Source organism: Labrus bergylta, chromosome 24 (genome assembly GCF_963930695.1).
Source record: "Labrus bergylta chromosome 24, fLabBer1.1, whole genome shotgun sequence".
NCBI lineage: Eukaryota > Metazoa > Chordata > Actinopteri > Labriformes > Labridae > Labrus > Labrus bergylta.
Genome location: NC_089218.1, coordinates 2,048,603 through 2,068,852, shown reverse-complemented (window position 1 = coordinate 2,068,852; position 20,250 = coordinate 2,048,603). Strand labels below are relative to the sequence as shown.

General features: G+C 41.2%; 3 protein-coding genes across 3 annotated transcripts; 2 read left to right on the top strand and 1 right to left on the bottom strand.

Annotated features, from left to right (window-relative positions):
- The first annotated feature begins 125 nt into the window (after positions 1 to 125).
- atg3 (autophagy related 3) lies at positions 126 to 7,385 on the top strand. The gene is made up of 12 exons (XM_020658206.3): positions 126 to 319; positions 1,355 to 1,396; positions 2,117 to 2,166; positions 2,341 to 2,411; positions 2,519 to 2,626; positions 2,925 to 2,977; positions 3,067 to 3,154; positions 3,243 to 3,277; positions 3,360 to 3,512; positions 3,931 to 4,058; positions 4,842 to 4,910; positions 5,269 to 7,385. The coding sequence occupies exons 1-12, from the start codon at positions 248 to 250 to the stop codon at positions 5,348 to 5,350; spliced, it is 951 nt and encodes a 316-aa protein (XP_020513862.1). The 5' UTR covers positions 126 to 247; the 3' UTR covers positions 5,351 to 7,385.
- Positions 7,386 to 8,406: 1,021 nt separating this feature from the next.
- slc19a2 (solute carrier family 19 member 2) lies at positions 8,407 to 13,571 on the top strand. The gene is made up of 6 exons (XM_020658205.3): positions 8,407 to 8,613; positions 10,024 to 10,581; positions 10,687 to 10,933; positions 11,042 to 11,234; positions 11,380 to 11,521; positions 11,611 to 13,571. The coding sequence occupies exons 1-6, from the start codon at positions 8,491 to 8,493 to the stop codon at positions 11,764 to 11,766; spliced, it is 1,419 nt and encodes a 472-aa protein (XP_020513861.1). The 5' UTR covers positions 8,407 to 8,490; the 3' UTR covers positions 11,767 to 13,571.
- Positions 13,572 to 14,248: 677 nt separating this feature from the next.
- Positions 14,249 to 18,739, bottom strand: arl6ip6 (ADP-ribosylation factor-like 6 interacting protein 6). The gene is made up of 4 exons (XM_020658207.3): positions 18,321 to 18,739; positions 14,874 to 14,927; positions 14,576 to 14,708; positions 14,249 to 14,407 (listed from the first exon to the last, which is right to left on the bottom strand). Exons 1-4 carry the CDS (start codon positions 18,556 to 18,558, stop codon positions 14,314 to 14,316), a joined length of 519 nt encoding a protein of 172 aa, XP_020513863.2. The 5' UTR covers positions 18,559 to 18,739; the 3' UTR covers positions 14,249 to 14,313.
- Positions 18,740 to 20,250: the final 1,511 nt, after the last annotated feature.

Genomic DNA, 20,250 nt, shown 5'->3' with positions numbered 1-20,250 from the left:
TATGTAGTAATTCATATTTTAGAATCACTTATTATAATATGTATTTTGTATTTAATTTCTACTTACAAAAAAAAACATACAAATCACGTTACTTCCTCTTCTATCGCGAGAGTGTGATACCGGAAGTGTTGATTCGTATCATGTGATTACCTCTTGCTGTGACTGTGCTGGAGGAGCTATGTGGGAATAGTTGTTGTTTTTGACAGCAGAAGAAGCTCCCGTTGTTGTCCCGGAGGTCGGTAACACGATGCAGAACGTGATAAACTCGGTGAAGGGCACCGCGCTCGGAGTGGCGGAGTTTCTCACACCTGTGTTAAAGGTAAACTCACAGCAGCTAGCTCGTTGAGAGGTGGTGGTGGCTAAACAGCTCTGAGATTTCTTAAACAGATGATCAGATCTGTCATGCAGCTCACTGAACCACGAGAAACGGCTTTTATTAAATATTTATGATCCAAATCACCGATTATAAACAAGCTAATGCATTTATACAGGTGTTATTTACATCATCATGTCAATGCTCCACCTTATTTTATTTTTTATTTATTTAATTTTTAAAAATGTCTTCTACATTTTTTTTAATTAATTTTTTAAATTTTTAATATATTTTTAATATTGTTTATTTATATATTATTTATTATATAATATTGTTTTTATTTTTTAAATCTTTATTTTGTATATTTTTATTTATATTTTTTATATGTTTTTATTTTTATTTTTTTTATTATTTAATTTATTATTATTATTATTATTTGATTTATTTTTTATTTGATTTGATTTGATTTGATTTGATTTGATTTGATTTATTCATTTTTATTTTTTTATTAGGTGCATTAAAGTGACAAACTGGTGTTATACAAATGACGCACAAAAAAAACCAAACAGACAAAGTCAGGACAACGACTCCAAAATACAGTAAATAATAAAATAAAACAAATAAAGACAGCAAAATACTAAGACATCAATAGACACACATCATACTACGAACAGAAAAACTACAAAACTATATGAAATACCTAAGAAAGGATACAAAAAGTGATAGAGAGAAAGAGAGGGAGAGAAGGTGCTTAGTAAAGGGGACTTGAGAGGTAGAAGAGAGTTGAAGAGTTGAGCAGTGGTTTGTGTTGAATATGTTTAACAATGTTGTGGTGTGAGACGTGAGAGTTTGTGTAAGGATTATGTTTTAGGGGAAGTTGACTGCAGCCGGGGTTTTGGGGTTGGTTTGAGCGTTATTTGCTTGGAGGGGAGGATGGAGGGAGAGGCAAAGCTGTTATTTTTCTTTTCTTTGGCCGGGTCCTGCAGCTCCACCTTTAAAGGGCCTCTCTAAGTACACTTTCACTTCTGTTTTTAATTACAGGAATCTAAATTTAAAGAGACTGGAGTCATCACACCGGAGGAGGTGAGAATATGTGTCAGGTGTAAATAAAAACAGGATGTTGTGATTTGCACAAAACTCCATATTTAAAACTTTGTTTATATATTTATTTCCGTTGCATAACGATCATTTTACCTACTTGTTTATAGCTCTGTTTACATGTATCTCCCACTGTTAGTCCGGTCACTGTCCCCTTATATCTTTAGTCTACTTGATCTATTTTGTATTTTATGTCTATATTTTTCTTTTCTTTTTTTAATCACAGTATGCATCGCAGATAGATATGACATTGCAGTTTTAGTTTTCTTTCCAGTATAGGGCAGTCCTTATCTATTTGATAAGATACTGTGTGTGTGTGTGTGTGTGAGTGTAAGTGTGTGTGTGTGTGAAGGAGAAGAATTAATTCACACTGTCTAAATTGCACAATTAGGTTGGCAACTTTTGAGTACCAATGTTTTTGTTCAATGCAGACAGTGCTCTGGAGTTTCAAAACAATAAATTGCCCAATATTGGGAACTTCAGATTTACCAGAAACATATCAAAGTTTTAAAATCTGCTTTTATGACACCCAATAATAAGCCTCTCAAAACTTCCCAGTCTTAAATACAGAGTTTCAATGTTGTGCAAATCGTCACATTCTGCTTGAATCATCATTTTGTTGAGGACATCGTTTGATATGATTTAATCTCATGATATAAATAATCCTAAATCCTTTCTATCGATTGTAAACTTGTCCTCATTCAGTTTGTTGCAGCTGGAGATCACCTGGTTCATCATTGTCCCACATGGAAATGGTGAGTGTGTTCACCTGCGGCTTTAGACATCAGGGTCGTCATGACGATAGAATGTTAAATGTTGATGTGAGAGTATAAATCACATGATATCGAAACCTGTTTGACATTTCAGTACCAGAGCTCCAAAAACATGGCCTGGTTTGAAATAATGTTTTTGTTCCTCTCTCCGTTCAGGGCCTCTGGGGAAGAAGTGAAGGTGAAGCCATATTTGCCGCAGGATAAACAGTTTCTCCTGACGCGTAATGGTGAGAATATTTAAAGTGGAGACGGCTGTTCATGAAGTAAATCAGTGTCTTCACTGAATCTGACCTCAAGCTGTCCTCACTCCTCCACTCCTGTGTTGTCTGTGCAGTCCCCTGCTACAAGCGATGTAAACAGATGGAGTACTCAGACGAGCTGGAGGCCATCATAGAGGAGGACGACGGAGACGGAGGCTGGGTGGACACGTACCACAACTCAGGTTAGAGAACCTCCTCTTCATAAAAAAACACATTTCATGGAACCTGTTCTTCACAGCTGCCGGCAGGTCTGCAAAATCTGAAGTGACTTTTAAAGGGCTGCTAAAAACTCCTTTTCATAAATTCTGTCTGTCTGTGTGTTTACCTGTGATTGTGTTTGAATGCTTGTTTGTGTGTTTTATGTTGATCTTTATGTATGAGTGCTTGTCTGTATGTTCTCAATCTGAATCACTTTGTACCTGCATGTTTTAAAAAGTGGAAAGCTGATCTGAATTGTGTCTTTGTGTCGTGTTCCTGCAGCCTTGTTAGGAGTCACAGATGCTGTACGAGACATTTCCCTGGACAACAATAAGGTTTGCATCGTTCATATCTTTCATATGTTTGTTCTGATGTGTGTTATCATGCAGCTGTAAACGCGTCCTCTTAATTTAAACTCCTGCAGGACAAGAACATGAACGCCACATCTGCGGCGAGTTGTGACGAGGGCGATGGTGAAGACGATGAAGACGAAGAAGCAGCAGATATGGAAGGTACTCCTCACATCTCCTCACAAGAGAAGCATAAAGCCGTTTAGTTTATTTCACCAGAGCTCTTTTTTTTTTTATGCTGTCTTTGCAGAATATGAAGAAAGCGGCCTGTTGGAAACGGACCAGGTAGACGGATCAGATCCATTCAGTATCAAAAGGTTATGAACGTTAATCCTCCTGTGACCTCTCACCTCTTCCATCTGTGCAGGCGACCCTGGAAACCACTAAGATGGTAGACACTAAAGCCAAGGTAGAGCTGGGGAGCGAAGACGCCATCCTGCAGACGAGAACATACGACCTGTACATCACATATGATAAATACTACCAGACCCCTCGACTCTGGCTGTTTGGATACGACGAAGTATGTTCACCTCTGCTCTTTGTCTTTAGAAACTCTGACATGTGATCATGTATACTTGATTGTTGCCATGTGGTGGACTCTGAAGCTTCAGTGTTTATCCAGCTCTGCATGGGTCTGTAAACCTTTCTGTGTTCTAACCTCTCTCCATTTTTCAAAAGCATCTCCAATATTGATCCTAGTTTGAGCACGTTTCTGCTCGTGGAGCTTATTAGAAACATGCAGAGGCTTTTTAGGTCGGGTACAATCACTTCTATCTGAACCACTTCTCTTGACCGCTTCCATCGCTGCAACACCTGCTGACCTGATAACTGCTCTCATATCTGACAAACCGAGGGGCGTCTAAAACGGCCGTGTGGGGGTGGATGCGCTTTGATCCATAGAATCCATGAGCTCATCCAGGTGTTGTTTTGTTCTCCAGGACAGACAACCACTGACTGTAGAGCAGATGTATGAGGACATCAGCCAGGACCACGTGAAGAAGACGGTCACCATCGAGAACCACCCGCACCTTCCTCCACCTGCCATGTGTTCTGTACACCCCTGCAGGTAAGGGTCATATATTAATGAATGAATGAAACCTTTATTGCCCCTAGGGGAATTTGCCTTGCACAGAGAGCTAAAAAACACAATACAAACAAACATTTACAGGACAGCACATAAGAACACATAAAACATACTAAAGCATCACATGATTCAATGAGGGAATTCAGCAAGTTAAATAAAGTGCAGAGTGCCGAGTTCGTCCTGTATAATCAGCTCTTATTAAGTAGCTGAATACTGTGCGGTACAAAGGATGTAATGCCTCTTTTAGTCCTCACCTGGGCATTCTGTACCTGCGCCCTGAATTCAAGAGTTCATACTCTAACCAAAGGGGGTGCAGAGGGTCAGCTGTGATCTTGATGGCTAAATTCAGTGTGTACCCGTCTGTCAGGAAAGAAATGCTGTACATTTGATTCCCAGTTCTCTTGCTGCCTAGTTTAACAACTTTGTCTAGTTTGTTCCTATTTTGTAAGGACAGTGCTCCTGAATACAAAAGGTCAGCACACTTTGAATAAAAGTCTTCAGCATAGTGCTGTCAACATTAAAATTTCTTAGTTTCCTCAAAAAATAGAGGCGCTGTTGAGCCTTTGCATACCTTGCGTTTGTGTTGGTGTTCCATGTCAGTTTGTGGTCAATTATTGTGCCAAGATACTTAAACTCTCAGGCGTATAAAGACGTACATTATTACAGGAAGTGCACGGGTTGGGTGTGTGGGCGTTATCATCGTGTGACTGTGTGGATTTTCACATGTGGAGAAGGACTTTTGGCTGATCTGATGTTTACTTTCAGACACGCTGAAGTGATGAAGAAGATCATCGAGACCGTGGCAGAAGGAGGAGGCGAGCTGGGAGTGCACATGTATCCTTTCATGGCCACAAATTGACTTTTTAAAAATGTCAGATGAAATGCAAAGAAGGTTCAGGCAGCCTGTCGCAACACAGCCTACATATGTTGTTAAGCTGGCTACAGACTAGACGATTTTGGGCACAATAAACCCCCCCAATGGTCAGGGGGCGTGGCCCGATTTGAGACTTGTTGCAACCGATTATTTGTCCAGGTAATCCTCACTCGTGTTATTTTACTGCTCCTGATCGAGTCTGAGCATCCCTGATCTGGAATCATAAATATGGAACATGTTTGATCTCGTGTGTAGCTGCAGCGTCATTACTGTGTTACTGTGGTTGACTCTCTCCTGTTTCCTTAACTCTACTTCCAGGTATCTTCTCATTTTCCTCAAGTTCGTCCAGGCCGTCATTCCCACAATAGAATACGACTACACGCGAAACTTCACCATGTAGCTCCGTGAATATCTCCTCCAGACACGAGAAGGATCGGCTCTCTTCTGCCTCTCTGTGAGATTTGATCTGCTGTGTGTGACTCTGCAGGACACGAGGAATGTCAAAGGAGCAGTCTGATGTTTTCATGCAGGCTGGTGGTCGCATGAGTCAGATGAGATTTAGAGTTAGAACCACGACCGAGTGTTAGAGCCACACGAAAGAACAGCATCAGGAGATGACAACATTAAAGGTCAAATAATCACGAGAATAAAGTCGCAATCTTCTGAGAAAACTGGAGTCTGTGGTGAACTTGAAGTTATTCAAAGGAGTGTGTGTATTCAGTTCCATCTTCAGTCCTGTTAAATTACATTATCTTTATATTTATTCTTGAAATAATTACGACTTTTTGTCCTGAATTGTCCTGATTTAACTCTCAAAACTTTTCACAACAACAAAAACTTCACACACATGTTTTGAGGAGATCTGAGATTTATTTAAACTGATTGAAGAGGAGGAGAATATGTGACCTTTAATGTGGCCCTAATACTCGATCGTACATAACGCAGACGGATGTTTTCTGTCTTTCTAGCTACTGTCTTATTTACTGATTACATCTTTGAGTTTCTCCTGTAGAAAACAGAAAATGTCAGCAGCGATGGACTAAACAGGTTGGAAGTTTCCCACATCTTGCAGTCATCTCTCTGAACTCAATCAGAAAAAAAAACAAACCCTGATTTCTCGTCTGACTCAGGCGGCTGAATCCTGAACGTCAGACTCCTCCTCTCATGTCTCTCTGCAGCTTTTTTAAGTTGTGACATCGGCCTCACTAAGCTCCTGTTATGACAATTTCATTTCTGTAACAAAACAAAAAACTCACCTCATTCCACTCTGCATCTAAACGAGTAATCAGCTCTGATTCTGCAAAACACAACAGCCTCCACGTAGTGACAATAAAACGTGTGATAGAAAACATGTCTGGATTAATAACAGTCATTTATCACAAGAACAGACACAGATGTTAAAGTTGTATATGTTTTTCTTTTGGCCACTAGGGGGCAGCAAACACAGCCGTAAACAAAATTTGCATCTCTTTCTTTTGTTTTTAATGAATGTAAGTCTGATGTTTTTCTTTCTTGGGTGAGAGGCGGGGTTACCCGTCAATCACAGGCCACAAGCCTCCACACCGACGGTCAATTTAGAGTCCCCAGTTCACCTAACGAGCATGTCTGTGGACTGTGGGAGGAAGCCGGAGTACCCACAATGAATCCGTAATGACTGTAATCATAAAGAAAAATGAAAACAGCAAAGATTTGGGCCATCAAACCAAAATAATGATCATGCCCAACCCTGCACTCTTTTAGTTTCCTGTTCAGCACATCCACGTCTCGTACAAACCTTTCAGTAATCATCAGAATAAGATCTCAAATCTGAACAGTTTTTGATGTGTTCACTATGAAGAGTGTCAGTCGCGTTTATAGAAGCTTCTTGGTTATTAATATTGCTGCTCTGCTTCACTGTGGTGATTCTCATTGATGCACTTTGCAGGCTGAGCCTCGTTGTTGATGAAGCTCCTCATGCCGGTTTGTCTTAATGCTTTCTTCTCTGAATGTTCTGATGTGCGCCCTGTTTATTCGTCCACTCATGTTTACAGGCTTTTTGTGATTTTATTTTACTTCAGTTTTTTTTTTCTTTGCTCTGTAGCTTCCGTCACAACCTTGAGCTTTTATTTGTCTTTGCCTCTGCAGCGTGACGCATCTCCTTCTGTTGTGTCTAAGAGCTCTGTGTGAAGGTCGGCTGTGAGCTTGATTGTGCAGCAAAAACAAACTTCTGTTATCATCACGAACCTCTCAATAAATCCTTCCGTGAATATGTGGACTGTATCTTTTGGATGGTGTTTCTGTTTGGCTCAGCAACATGTTTAAACTTCATAATATACCTGCTACAGTGATACTCGCTTTGTTTTCCTGAATAAAATACTCACTCAACGATCTGCTCTGATGTTGGCTGGTGACACTTGGACATTTTAAAGATTCATAAATAAAAAGTGTTGCATCAGTGTTGTTTCCTGTTTTATTTTGGTGCTTCCTCTGGAGATTTCACCTGGCCGCCAGAGCCTGTGGAGATGTTGCTCTACTTTCTGACAAGCAGAGAACAATTTTTACTATTTATTTTAATTTATTCATCCGTTTATTTTATTTAAATGTTTTAATCACTTTTTATTTAATTGAAAGTATGACTTTTACATATTTTATTCATTACATTTTATTTTATTTATTACTGTTTTTATTTTTTTGAATTTATTTTATTACTATTAATTTTATTTAATTTATTACTATTTTTTTATTTTTTTGAATTTATTATATTACTATTAGTTTTATTTAATTTATAACTATTTTAATGCATTTTTTACTATTTATTTTATTTTCATCTATTATTTACTATTTATTTTATTCATCACTTTTTATTTTATTTTTTAGAATGTATTTATTATTTATTTCTTTGCCTCCGCTGCTGCTGCTTTCTATTTTCTGACAAGCAGAGAACCATTTTTACTATTTATTTTAAAATAGTCATCACTTTATTGTATTTAAATGTTTTAATTACTTTTTAATTTAATGAAAGTATTACTGTTATGAATTTTATTCATTACTATTGTTTTATTACTGTTTTTTTATTAAAAAATATTACTATTAATTCTATTTAATTTATTACAATTTTTTAATTTTGTTAGAATCTATTTTATTTTAATGTATTCATCAATTTGTATTTATTTGTATTTATTTTTCTAGAATGTATTTCTATTTATTCATTAATATCTATTTTATTTTATTTATTATCATTTATTTATTTTATTCGTTACTATATATTTTAATTTAATTTATTCTTTACTATTTACTTTATTTTCATCTATTATTTACTATTTATTTTATTCATCACTTTTTATTTTATTTTTTAGAATGTATTTATTATTTATTTCTCTGCTGCTGCTGCTGCTTCTGCTGCTGCTCCACATTCAGATTCAGACCCGATTCTGACCAGAAGGTGGCGGCAGAGAACCTACAACCTGCTATGACATCAGGGTAAACGGCACCTCCGAAGAAGGGTGAGCAGTATGCTGTCAGTGTGTGGAGGTCACGCTGCTGCCTTGTTGTGGACCCATCATGTCCGTGTTTTTCCCCACTCTCCTGCTCTGTGTTTACGGATTCTTCTCCAACCTGCGGCCGTCGGAACCGTTCCTCGCCGCCTTCCTGATGGGACCGGACAAGAACCTGACGGAGACCCAGGTGAGTGAAGCTAACTCGGCTAAAGCTAATAAACAGTGAGGACTACAACTTGCGTCACTTTTTAACGGACTTAATTTCAGCTGTTTAATTTCCTGACAGAAACATTAAACCACGTTATTTGTCTTATTCTTCAATTATTTAACATGTCTGATTTTACCGTGATATCGATTTTAATTTAATTTAATTTCCAAGTTATAAAACGTGTTTTTAAACTGAAATAAACAGAAATAAATACAAATAAATACAAATAAATATAAATAAATTAAAATAAATTGAAATGAATTGAAATAAATTCAAATAAAGTGTCCTGACATTTTATTTATTGACTTGTTATAAAGCCTCCATAAAGAAGGGGAACTACACTACCTGTTCAGGAGAGGTCACCTTTGTAACAATAAGTATTAAAAACACAATTTTAGTTTAAAATGAATCCTTAAAAACTCTGTCAGGTGCGGATTTAGGGTTCAGGTCTCCAGGTATTTGAATGAGGGCTCTGGTCTTTATTTGGCATTTTTAATCAACAAACAGGTATTTTAACTGTTCACAAATTACTCCAAGCAGACAAAATATAAATATGACAACCAAACTGACCAGAAAACATCAAATATCCTACAAAAATATCCTTAAATTAGTTAAAATGAAACAACACTTGAGAGGCTTATGGCACTTTTTGAAAGACTGCAGAGCTTTCACACACATTTCTCATGCAGAACATTTCCTCATGATCAGGCTGTGTGTCTTCATTTTCTGTGTCTCCATTTCCTCAACCAGCTGAACAAACACACACACGTTTCCTTAAGCATTCTTCGACCTTTATGCTCACTGTTGAACCCGCACAGGGCCGTGCACAGTCTCACAGGCGCTCTGTGTGAGACGATGACGCCGTGTAAACCAGTCTGACATTGAACAAATAACGCAAACAGTTCCAGAAGAAGCTCCGTGTTTCTGTATCAGAGAACTTCTGATCTCTTGAGGATTGTTTCATAACAAAGGGCCGGATGTCTTCCGACCGCTCGTTCTTTTCATTTTCTTAATCTCGCTCCGACAAAAGGGCCAGGGCGGAATAATCCTCTGGAATTTTTGGTTAATCCTGAAATAATTACCTCCATCGATCTGTGAGCTGGCTTAGATTCATCGTCAGGGATGTTTGCATCCTTAAAAAAATCTGTGTGAAAGTGGTTCATAAGCAGAAACGCCTCGCTTTAAGTCAGAGCATAAACAAGAGCAGATAAATCATCTTCCTTGATAATCAGGAAATCAATGCTTCTCTTCATCATATCAGCACATCAGCAGGTAGACCGGAGGCGGAGCCTGTGGTCAGTGTGCTGGCAGGACCTCCTGAGCGGGTTGAAAAGAGAAATAAACTTCACTGACTGATTTGAAATCTTAGCGTTTCTCTCTTCTCTGCAGGTTGTGAACGAGATCTTTCCCATCTGGACGTACTCGTACCTGGCGTTGCTGTTTCCCATCTTCCTGGCCACAGACTACCTCTGTTATAAACCTATCCTGGTGCTGCAGGCCTCCAGTTTAGTCGTCACCTATGTGATGCTGCTGAAGGCGCAGGGCATGCTCGCCATGCAGCTGATGGAGTTCTTCTACGGCCTGGCCACGGCGTCGGAGGTGGCCTACTACTCGTACATCTACAGCGTGGTGGAGCCGGCTCACTACCAGAGAGTGACCGGCCTCTGCCGCTCCATCACTCTGTTCGGATCGGCGGCGGGATCTCTGACCGGCCAGCTGCTGCTCTCCGTGGCCAAAGTTGAGCTGCTGCACCTCGTCATCATCACGCTGACGGCGGCCGCCTTGGCCTTCGTCGCTCCCTGGTTTCTGCCCATGCCCAAGAGGAGTCTGTTCTTCCACAAGAGTCCAGGATCAGCGGAGGAGGGACAGAAGGGGGGCAGCGCCGCCCTGCTGGAGAAGGCTGACGATGCAGAGAGTAAAGTGCCTCTAAACATCCAGTACGCCCCGGTGAGAGACGTTCAGATTCAAGTTTTCAAAATGATCTTCTTGATTCTGTCTCTGCAGGAGTTTGTCTGCAGATTTAAAATGCAAACATCCGCTCTCTGTCTCCAGATATCCAGCTCCTCTGAGACCGAGCGTCCTCGGAGGGGTCTCCTGGACGTGCTGCGGATGCTGTTTGACGACTTCCTGCAGTGCTACAGGTGTCGCCCCCTGCTGGCCTGGTCGCTGTGGTGGGCTCTGTCCACCTGCGGATACTTCCAGATCCTCAACTACGCTCAGCCGCTGTGGGAGAAAGTTCGTCCATCGCACGATTACGAGATCTACAACGGATACGTGGAGACCGCGTCCACGCTGCTGGGTGCGTTTTGTCAAATTGAAGAATTATCCGGAGCGTGTTAGGTTGAAATTTATTTTTCCTAACTGTCGATTTTGATGGATTGAGATAAATGTCTGTGCGCGTCCTCAGGTGCTCTGGCGGCTCTCCTGGTGGGCTACCTGCCCGTGAGCTGGTCTCTGTGGGGCGAGCTGGCTCTGTGTGTCATGTCCCTGCTCATGGCCGTGTGCGTCTTCGTCATGGACATGCTGAAGAACATCTGGCTGTGTTACGCCGCCTACATCGTCTTCAGAGCCGCGTACATGCTGCTCATCACCGTGGCAACGTGAGTACAAAAGTCAGGGATCTGAGCGCGGGCAGGTCTGCATTTTCCCCCCAAATGAGCTCAGGCGTTTTTGGAGTTATTACTGCGCTACAGATCTAAACCTTCCCGACATGTCTGACTGATTCTCTGCCCTCTGATTGGTCAGGTTTCAGATCGCAGCCAATCTCAACATGCAGCGTTACGCCTTAGTGTTCGGGGTGAACACCTTCATGGCCCTGCTGCTGCAGACTCTGCTCACGCTGGTCGTCGTGGACTCCGTCGGCTTCGGCCTCGACGTCTTCACTCAGGTGAGGAGGGGCGACGTCTTCTCGTCTCCTATCTGCGTCTCCTTCACTTAAAGTCTGATTGACGGCTGACCCTTTCCTTCTTCTCGCAGTTCTTCATCTACGGCGGATACTTCACTCTCATCGCGGTGGTGTTCCTCCTCGCCGGGTTGTGCAAACTGGTCTCCAGGAGGCGCTCTGAGGAGGAGGTCTTAGGCAACGGCTCGGCAGAAACCGGATCAGACTCTCCTCCAATCAGTGACACCTGATGGCAATCACGATATGTCTTAAAGTTTGAACCTTTCAGTTTAGAGAGCAGCAGAGTAGAAAATAACACTTTACTTAGTGAAACCTAAAACTTTAAAGGAGCTTTTAGACCGTCGTTTTAGACTTCAAATGTCCGCTATATTCCGTTATATGTTCATGACACAATGAAAGAAATGAGCAGAATGAAATTTGCCCCTTTTTGCCTTCAGACTCGATGAGCAGCACTTTATATCAGCGAGCACTTCTCCACGTTTACTTTGACACCAGCCAAAAAAAGAAAAGAGTTTATTTGAATATTTATTGTTTCCTCCTGTCGTCGTGTGTGAGACGTTTGGGTACTCGTGAGGAGAATCAGTGTTGGGATGTTAAGTCTCTGTTTTTTATGAAATGTCACCTGTAGCTCATGTGAGGCTTCAGGATATCGCTCTGAGATAATCTGTTGATACTTGATGTTTTTTAAAAAGTGCCTCGAACGTTCAAAAACGCTGCTTCTGCAGTGAGACATTCCTGAATTCTTCCAGGGATTTAAAGAGTTTCTTCATTGTCAACAGATCTGATGAACGGACAAAAACCAGCAATGATTGAGTCCACTTTGTTCGGACTTCCTGTCTTTAGCTCTCAGCCCCGAGCTCATTGGTTCCCTCTGACGGTGACGTGTACGTCAGCTGTTCTCTGCAGATGAAGAAAACCTCACAGAGAGCAGTCCCACAGTCCAGCCAGACCATGCAGACAGAGTTTATCAGTCTACAAACCAATCAGTACTGCAGAGATGAGCGCCGGCGCCCTCTTGTGGTCCCTTTGTGTAATGACACACAAGTAGGCCAGGCAAGGTGCCGTAAATCACAGGTTAAGGATAGATACTTTATTGATCCTGAGGGAGATTCAACAAAATAATAAATAAATAAGTCAATAAACATCTAACCGAGACATTATGGGATGCATGGCACATTGTAAGACTACATTCAAGGAGTGTAAGCACAAGCCACTGACGCAGGAACGCCATGTGGTCAATCATCACACTACACCCCTTTTATTTATATATCTTTAAATATTTATTTGGAGAGTAACGTCTCAGAAAAATAAACACTAAGGATAAATGTATTGTTGGTTTCTCTCCGTTTATGGGATGTGTTGACATCTGCACGTGTTGACGAGGTTTGAACCAAATGATTGTGGGACGTCATCAAACTTTTGGAAGAGCCAAACAGAAAGTAGAAATGCCTGCAGAGGATACGGCTCGTCGTGTGGATGTGTGTGTGTCCAAGTGTTGAGCACTTAAAGTGATGTGTGTTTATTTTCATACTGGTTGACTGTTACTGGAAACACAAACATGGCTGGAGGACGGAGCGTCCAAAACTGACTGGTTTGTGTTTTCACTTTTTAACATCCTTTTTTTTGTTCATAAAGTTCAGATCATGTGTCTAAAAACGCTGCAACTTCAGCTCTCATTAACTTTATTCACTGTAATAAAAACTTTATTAGTCGAGCTGCACAATCACAGACACCAGTGCTAACACTGGGCGTACAGACGGCTTAAAGGGAGGGTTGGTCATTCTCCAAAACAAGCATGATCGTGAAAGTAGCATTCCCTCAGTGATCTGTCTTAAGAAGTGGATCTGGAGGAAATCACCCACCCTGCCTTTAAGTCTTTTGAGGATGTTTTAATGACTGATTTATAGTGTTTTTATTTTTTGTTGCCTTTTTTGTTTTAGACTGTACTGTAAAAGAACTCCACCATGTGTGTTTATTTTTGTTAACTGTCAGAACTGTGGTGTGTTGGGATGTTTCTATAAAGACGTGGACTCAGTACTTTTGCATTGTTTGATTTCTTGCTGTGTGACTCATTATCGTACACAAAGCGATGCTGCAGAGGATTATGGGTCGGACATTTTGCACAAACTGGTCCGGGGGTGTTTACATCGCAGACTTTTTGGGAAACAGAAACCTCACATTAGTCATGATTAAATTGCTTTAAGCAGTTTGTGGGATTTTGTGCCATCTAGTGGTGAGGCTGCACATTTCTACCAAATAATAACGCATCATATTTCCTTAACAAGCAGCAACCTCTGGTGTTTAAAAATGAAGCTGAAGTGTAAAATCCTGCAGTTCCTGGAGTGTCCACTAGAGGCTGGCTGCAGAAGCACAGGAAGTCACATACACACCCATTCTAAAAAGCCTGTTTTTACAGCAGAGATGAACATGTTTACAGCCTGGTTCAAAAAACCAAATAGGTGTGATTAGCTCATGTCTGGATGGACACACACTGTACGGGGGGTGAATGTTTTGATGACTCATCAGTTTTGATTTGATGAAGGATAAGAGTTATTCACAATAAGGCGTGTAGCTGACCTGATTGACAGGTGGGCGCGGTGTAACGGTTTGTCAGGAGGTTTAAAACCCGCCTCAGCTCCAGCTCTTCAAACATTTACAGTCGATGAGTTAAAAAACGCAAAATGTACAAAAAATAATTGCAATCAAAGTCTGTTCTCGTGGTAAATTCTGTTTATTTCTACATAAAACATCGAGGTCAAAGTGTGTGTGTGTGTGTGTCAGGTGAGGCTCCAGATGACAGTGAGCATCCCCATGATGCCGTTTAGAACCGCAACCCCGTAGCCCATGAAGAAACTCTGTCCTGAAACATCTCTGGAACAAAAACAAACACACAGAAATGACTTTTTTTTTTAGCATGTCGACAACAACACCTGCAGGAAGAACATCAGCAGCTCGGCCTGTGTGATGACGGTGACGATCTACTGGCTTGAATCTGAGAACCTTTAGCATTGTGTGCAGTGTGTTACACAGGTGTGTTACCTAAAGTCTGCAGGTGTGTGCAGCGTCGTGAACGCTCTGCTCGGCCGCTGCGAGTCGATGTAGGTGAGAGTCCACGAGAAGACGCAGCAGATACATCCTACTAATACTGACAGCACCAGGATACTCCAGAAACCTGCGCACACACACACACACACACACACACACACCATCATGACACTTGCTAAACTTAATATTTAGGTTATCTGGACGAAGCTGCACAGGAGGAAGGAGTTCACTAAAGTCCGATTAGTACATAAAAAATGAGATGTTTTTAAATGATGTTGTTGTTTGTACTCACCTAACATCCTCTGTTCAGTCCCGTCCTCTCCTCTCACTCTCTCTCCCCGCAGGTCTGCAACAGTCCCAAAGAAATGAAGCATGAAGTCTTTTTTACAAGACAATGACGTTTTTTTTGTTTTTTTTTCTTGACCTGCTGTAAAGCAAAAATGTCCCCCATGGGGGATCAATAAACTTTATCTTTATCTTTATCAGATAAAGTGTAGATTATCTTGACTCGCTCTGTGCATGCTGTTTACATTATTTTGAAGAGCACACTGTCATGTTTCTACACTTGAACAGAAGCCCAGGTTCGATTCTTTATCTGTTTTTTCTCCCATGAGAGGGAACTTCATCGTGTAATCTGCATCAAATAAGATGACCTTTATCAAATACGCTCCACAGTAAGGGCACCCTAGTTTATCCTCTGGAAGAACTCCCAGAGAGCCTGGAAACATGTTTTCTGCACTGGAGAGGCACGGTGGAGGTGATTTTATTTCCATTTTTTTCCACCTGAAGCATCGCTTATCTTGTTTTCTCCACTGGCAGAACACCTGATCATAATCTTTACAAGCCTCGAAAACACTTCAGGATGTTTAATCCAGCGTTCAGGTATCCATGAAGGCACTTCTGTTGGGTTTTAGATGCTGTGCATGCTGCCTACTAAAGAGAGACGCCTACATCACAGCCAGGACGCAGCGGGTTTGCCCTCCTTAGAGGTATGGCGCCATTAACACCCGGAATAACACTCTGAGGAAAAGCTTCTTTCCCAGGTCGAGGGTTTGATCCCCAGATCCTGCAGCAACGTGTCTTATGCGTCATTGGGCGAGACACTTAACCCCAAGTTGCTCCCACTGCTTTGTTGTGGAGTGTTATTGTGTATGAATGGACACTTTGTACAGCAGCCTGGAGCCTCAGTGTGTGTGAGTGTGTAGGTAGGTGTGTGTGTGTGTGTGTGTAGGTGTGTAGGTGTGTGTGTGTGAATGTGTAGGTGTGTAGGTGTGTGTGTGAGTGTGTAGGTGTGTGTGAGTGTGTAGGTGTGTAGGTGTGTGTGTGTGAGTGTGTAGGTGTGTGTGTGAATGTGTAGGTGTGTGTGAGTGTGTAGGTGTGTAGGTGTGTGAGTGTGAGTGTGTGTGTGAGTGTGTAGGTGTGTAGGTGTGTGAGTGTGAGTGTGTAGGTGTGTGTGTGAGTGTGTAGGTGTGTAGGTGCGTATGTAGGTGTGTGTGTAGGTGTGTGTGTGAGTGTGTAGGTGTGTAGGTGTGTAGGTGTGTGTGTGTGAGTGTGTAGGTGTGTGTGTGTGAGTGTGAGTGTGTAGGTGTGTGTGTGAGTGTGTAGGTGTGTGTGTGAGTGTGTAGGTGTGTAGGTGTGTAGGTGTGTAGGTGTGTGTGTGTGAGTGTGAGTGTGTAGGTGTGTAGGTGCGTGTGTGTGAGTGTGAGTGTATAGGTGTGTAGGTGTGTGTGTGAGTGTGTAGGTGCGTGTGTCTCATTTGGATCGAATCGTGACAGATCTGTGCAGTGTGTGCAGTGTGTGCAGTGTGTGTAGGTGTGTACAGTGTGTGCAGTGTGTGCAGTGTGTGCAGTGTGTACAGTGTGTGCAGTGTGTGCAGTGTGTGTAGGTGTGTACAGTGTGTGTAGGTGTGTACAGTGTGTGCAGTGTGTGCAGTGTGTGTAGGTGTGTACAGTGTGTACAGTGTGTACAGTGTGTGCAGTGTGTGCAGTGTGTACAGTGTGTGTAGGTGTGTACAGTGTGTGTAGGTGTGTACAGTGTGTACAGTGTGTGCAGTGTGTGCAGTGTGTGTAGGTGTGTACAGTGTGTGTAGGTGTGTACAGTGTGTGCAGTGTGTGCAGTGTGTACAGTGTGTGTAGGTGTGTACAGTGTGTGCAGTGTGTACAGTGTGTAGGTGTGTACAGTGTGTGCAGTGTGTGCAGTGTGTACAGTGTGTAGGTGTGTACAGTGTGTACAGTGTGTACAGTGTGTAGGTGCGTGTGTCTCATTTGGATCGAATCGTGACAGATCTGTGCAGTGTGTGCAGTGTGTACAGTGTGTGCAGTGTGTACAGTGTGTGCAGTGTGTGTAGGTGTGTACAGTGTGTGCAGTGTGTGCAGTGTGTGCAGTGTGTGCAGTGTGTGTAGGTGTGTACAGTGTGTGCAGTGTGTGCAGTGTGTGCAGTGTGTGTAGGTGTGTACAGTGTGTACAGTGTGTACAGTGTGTACAGTGTGTAGGTGTGTACAGTGTGTACAGTGTGTACAGTGTGTGCAGTGTGTGTAGGTGTGTACAGTGTGTGCAGTGTGTGCAGTGTGTGCAGTGTGTACAGTGTGTGCAGTGTGTGCAGTGTGTGCAGTGTGTGTAGGTGTGTACAGTGTGTGTAGGTGTGTACAGTGTGTGCAGTGTGTGCAGTGTGTGTAGGTGTGTACAGTGTGTACAGTGTGTACAGTGTGTGCAGTGTGTGCAGTGTGTGCAGTGTGTGTAGGTGTGTACAGTGTGTGTAGGTGTGTACAGTGTGTACAGTGTGTGCAGTGTGTGCAGTGTGTGTAGGTGTGTGCAGTGTGTGTAGGTGTGTACAGTGTGTGTAGGTGTGTACAGTGTGTGCAGTGTGTGCAGTGTGTGTAGGTGTGTACAGTGTGTACAGTGTGTACAGTGTGTGCAGTGTGTGCAGTGTGTACAGTGTGTGTAGGTGTGTACAGTGTGTACAGTGTGTGTACAGTGTGTGCAGTGTGTGCAGTGTGTACAGTGTGTAGGTGTGTACAGTGTGTACAGTGTGTGCAGTGTGTACAGTGTGTAGGTGTGTACAGTGTGTGCAGTGTGTGCAGTGTGTACAGTGTGTAGGTGTGTACAGTGTGTACAGTGTGTACAGTGTGTACAGTGTGTGTAGTGTGTAGGTGTGAACAGTGTGTAGGTGTGTACAGTGTGTGCAGTGTGTGCAGTGTGTGCAGTGTGTACAGTGTGTAGGTGTGTACAGTGTGTGCAGTGTGTGCAGTGTGTACAGTGTGTAGGTGTGTACAGTGTGTACAGTGTGTACAGTGTGTACAGTGTGTGTAGTGTGTAGGTGTGTACAGTGTGTAGGTGTGTACAGTGTGTGCAGTGTGTGCAGTGTGTAGGTGTGTGCAGTGTGTAGGTGTGTACAGTGTGTGCAGTGTGTGCAGTGTGTACAGTGTGTAGGTGTGTACAGTGTGTACAGTGTGTACAGTGTGTACAGTGTGTGTAGTGTGTAGGTGTGTACAGTGTGTAGGTGTGTACAGTGTGTGCAGTGTGTGCAGTGTGCAGTGTGTACAGTGTGTGTAGGTGTGTAGGTGTGTAGGTGTGTGCAGTGTGTACAGTGTGTGCAGTGTGTACAGTGTGTACAGTGTGTAGGTGTGTACAGTGTGTGCAGTGTGTGCAGTGTGTGCAGTGTGTACAGTGTGTGCAGTGTGTACAGTGTGTGCAGTGTGTGCAGTGTGTGCAGTGTGTGCAGTGTGTGTAGGTGTGTTACCTCTGAGTATCGGGTAGATGAAGGCGCAAACACACCCAACAGCAGCCACAGCAGCAGCCGAGCCCAGCACCGACAGCACCGTGAACCACCACCGTTTGGGCCCGGTCCCGGTGCCGTGGACCGGCCGTCCCGGTGCCACACTCCCTCCGTGTCTCACAGGTGAAGAGTCTGAGCTCAGCAGATCATCGCAGGAAAACGACCGACTCAAACTTTCTCTGTCCGCTGCACTCCTCGGCATCCTGCTGCACTTTTAAAAGACTGACCTTTGACCTCCTGGGAACAATTTCCTGTTTACAAACCTTATTAATAATTCATCTTTAGTCCCGCTCTGAATAAACTGTTCGTTTTAAAGCGCTTACAGGACCTGTAACTGTGCTGACATTTCCTCCTTCGCCTTTTTTTTTTTTCAAAGAGCACTTCCGCACACAAAGTTGTCCCTCGGGCGCTTCTGTAGGTGGAGTTTTATTTTCCGCTATTTTGAAGTCAAATGTCCGAAACTTTCATGAACATTAAAATAATTAAATAATAATTTAGACTAGAGCCAACTGTCCGAAAACATTTGAAATAACAATGACCTTAAAACATGTGTATTAAATACTTTCATATATTTATATATATAATAAATTATATTTATTTATTATGTTTATATTTATAAATTATATTTATTTATTATAAATTATATTTATTTATTATGTTTATATTTATAAATTATATTTATTTATTATAAATTATATTTATTTATTATAAATTATATTTATTTATTATGTTTATATTTATAAATTATATTTCTTTATTATAGATTATATTTATTTATTATAAATTATATTTATTTATTATGTTTATATTTATAAATTATATTTCTTTATTATGTTTATATTTATAAATTATATTTCTTTATTATAAATTATATTTCTTTATTATGTTTATATTTATAAATTATATTTCTTTATTATAAATTATATTTCTTTATTATATATTATATATTTGTTTTAATCATTATTTTGTCCGGGAAATATTTTCAAACTGTTAATTAAATAAAACTATTATTATTGTTGATGTTTTATCAAATGTAATGTTTGCTTTTTGTGCCTGTGTGAAGCACATACAATTTTTGGTGTTTAATAAATATAAAAAGTCGGTTTTATTATTTTTTGTGAGTGTGACTTCTGTTTCGTTTTTTGTTTGTTTCATTTGTTTTGTTTTGAAATAAATTCTCAGAACAAATTTTGTTCTGATATGTTTTGTTTTTGTAACCGAACTAGTCGTGTCTTAAATAATAAGATTTGTAATAAGGGTAGGTGTAATAAGATGAAGCTTCAGCCTACACCTTTTCAGTCTTGTGACCGAAATAAATGATTACTACTACTACTACTACTACTTTATATTATCTGAGAAGTGCTATTAACTTGCTTTGCCTTGATTTGCAGTTCAAGCGACCCTATCTCTTTCACTTATAACTAACTCTCTTCTCTGTTTGTTTACATTACTTTCTGCTATTTATCATACCGAGTCACTTTAATCACTTGTCACTTTATCTTTTCATTCTCTGCAAATACTGTCTCAATTCCCTGCATAGTTAACTTCATCATTCATTTTGTACTTGTATATATCCCCTGTTTTTATTTTTATTTATCTTATCTATTCTGTTTAATGTGTATTTTGAGCTTTCTTGTCTGTGCTGCTACAACGCCCGAATTTCCTCTCTGGGGATCAATAAAGTTTTATCCTATCCTATCCTATCCTAACTATTAGTCTCTTTTGGTCTTTTAAACTCCTCTGTGCTTCTGGGACTGACTCTGCTTTTGCATATCCCCCTCAGATTTCTGTAATGTTACTTATGAATAAAAATAATCCAGAAATGCTGCTTATTTATTTAGTTTAATTTGCGTAAAGGGACTAGGAGTATTCTGACTACATTTTTGTCAAAACT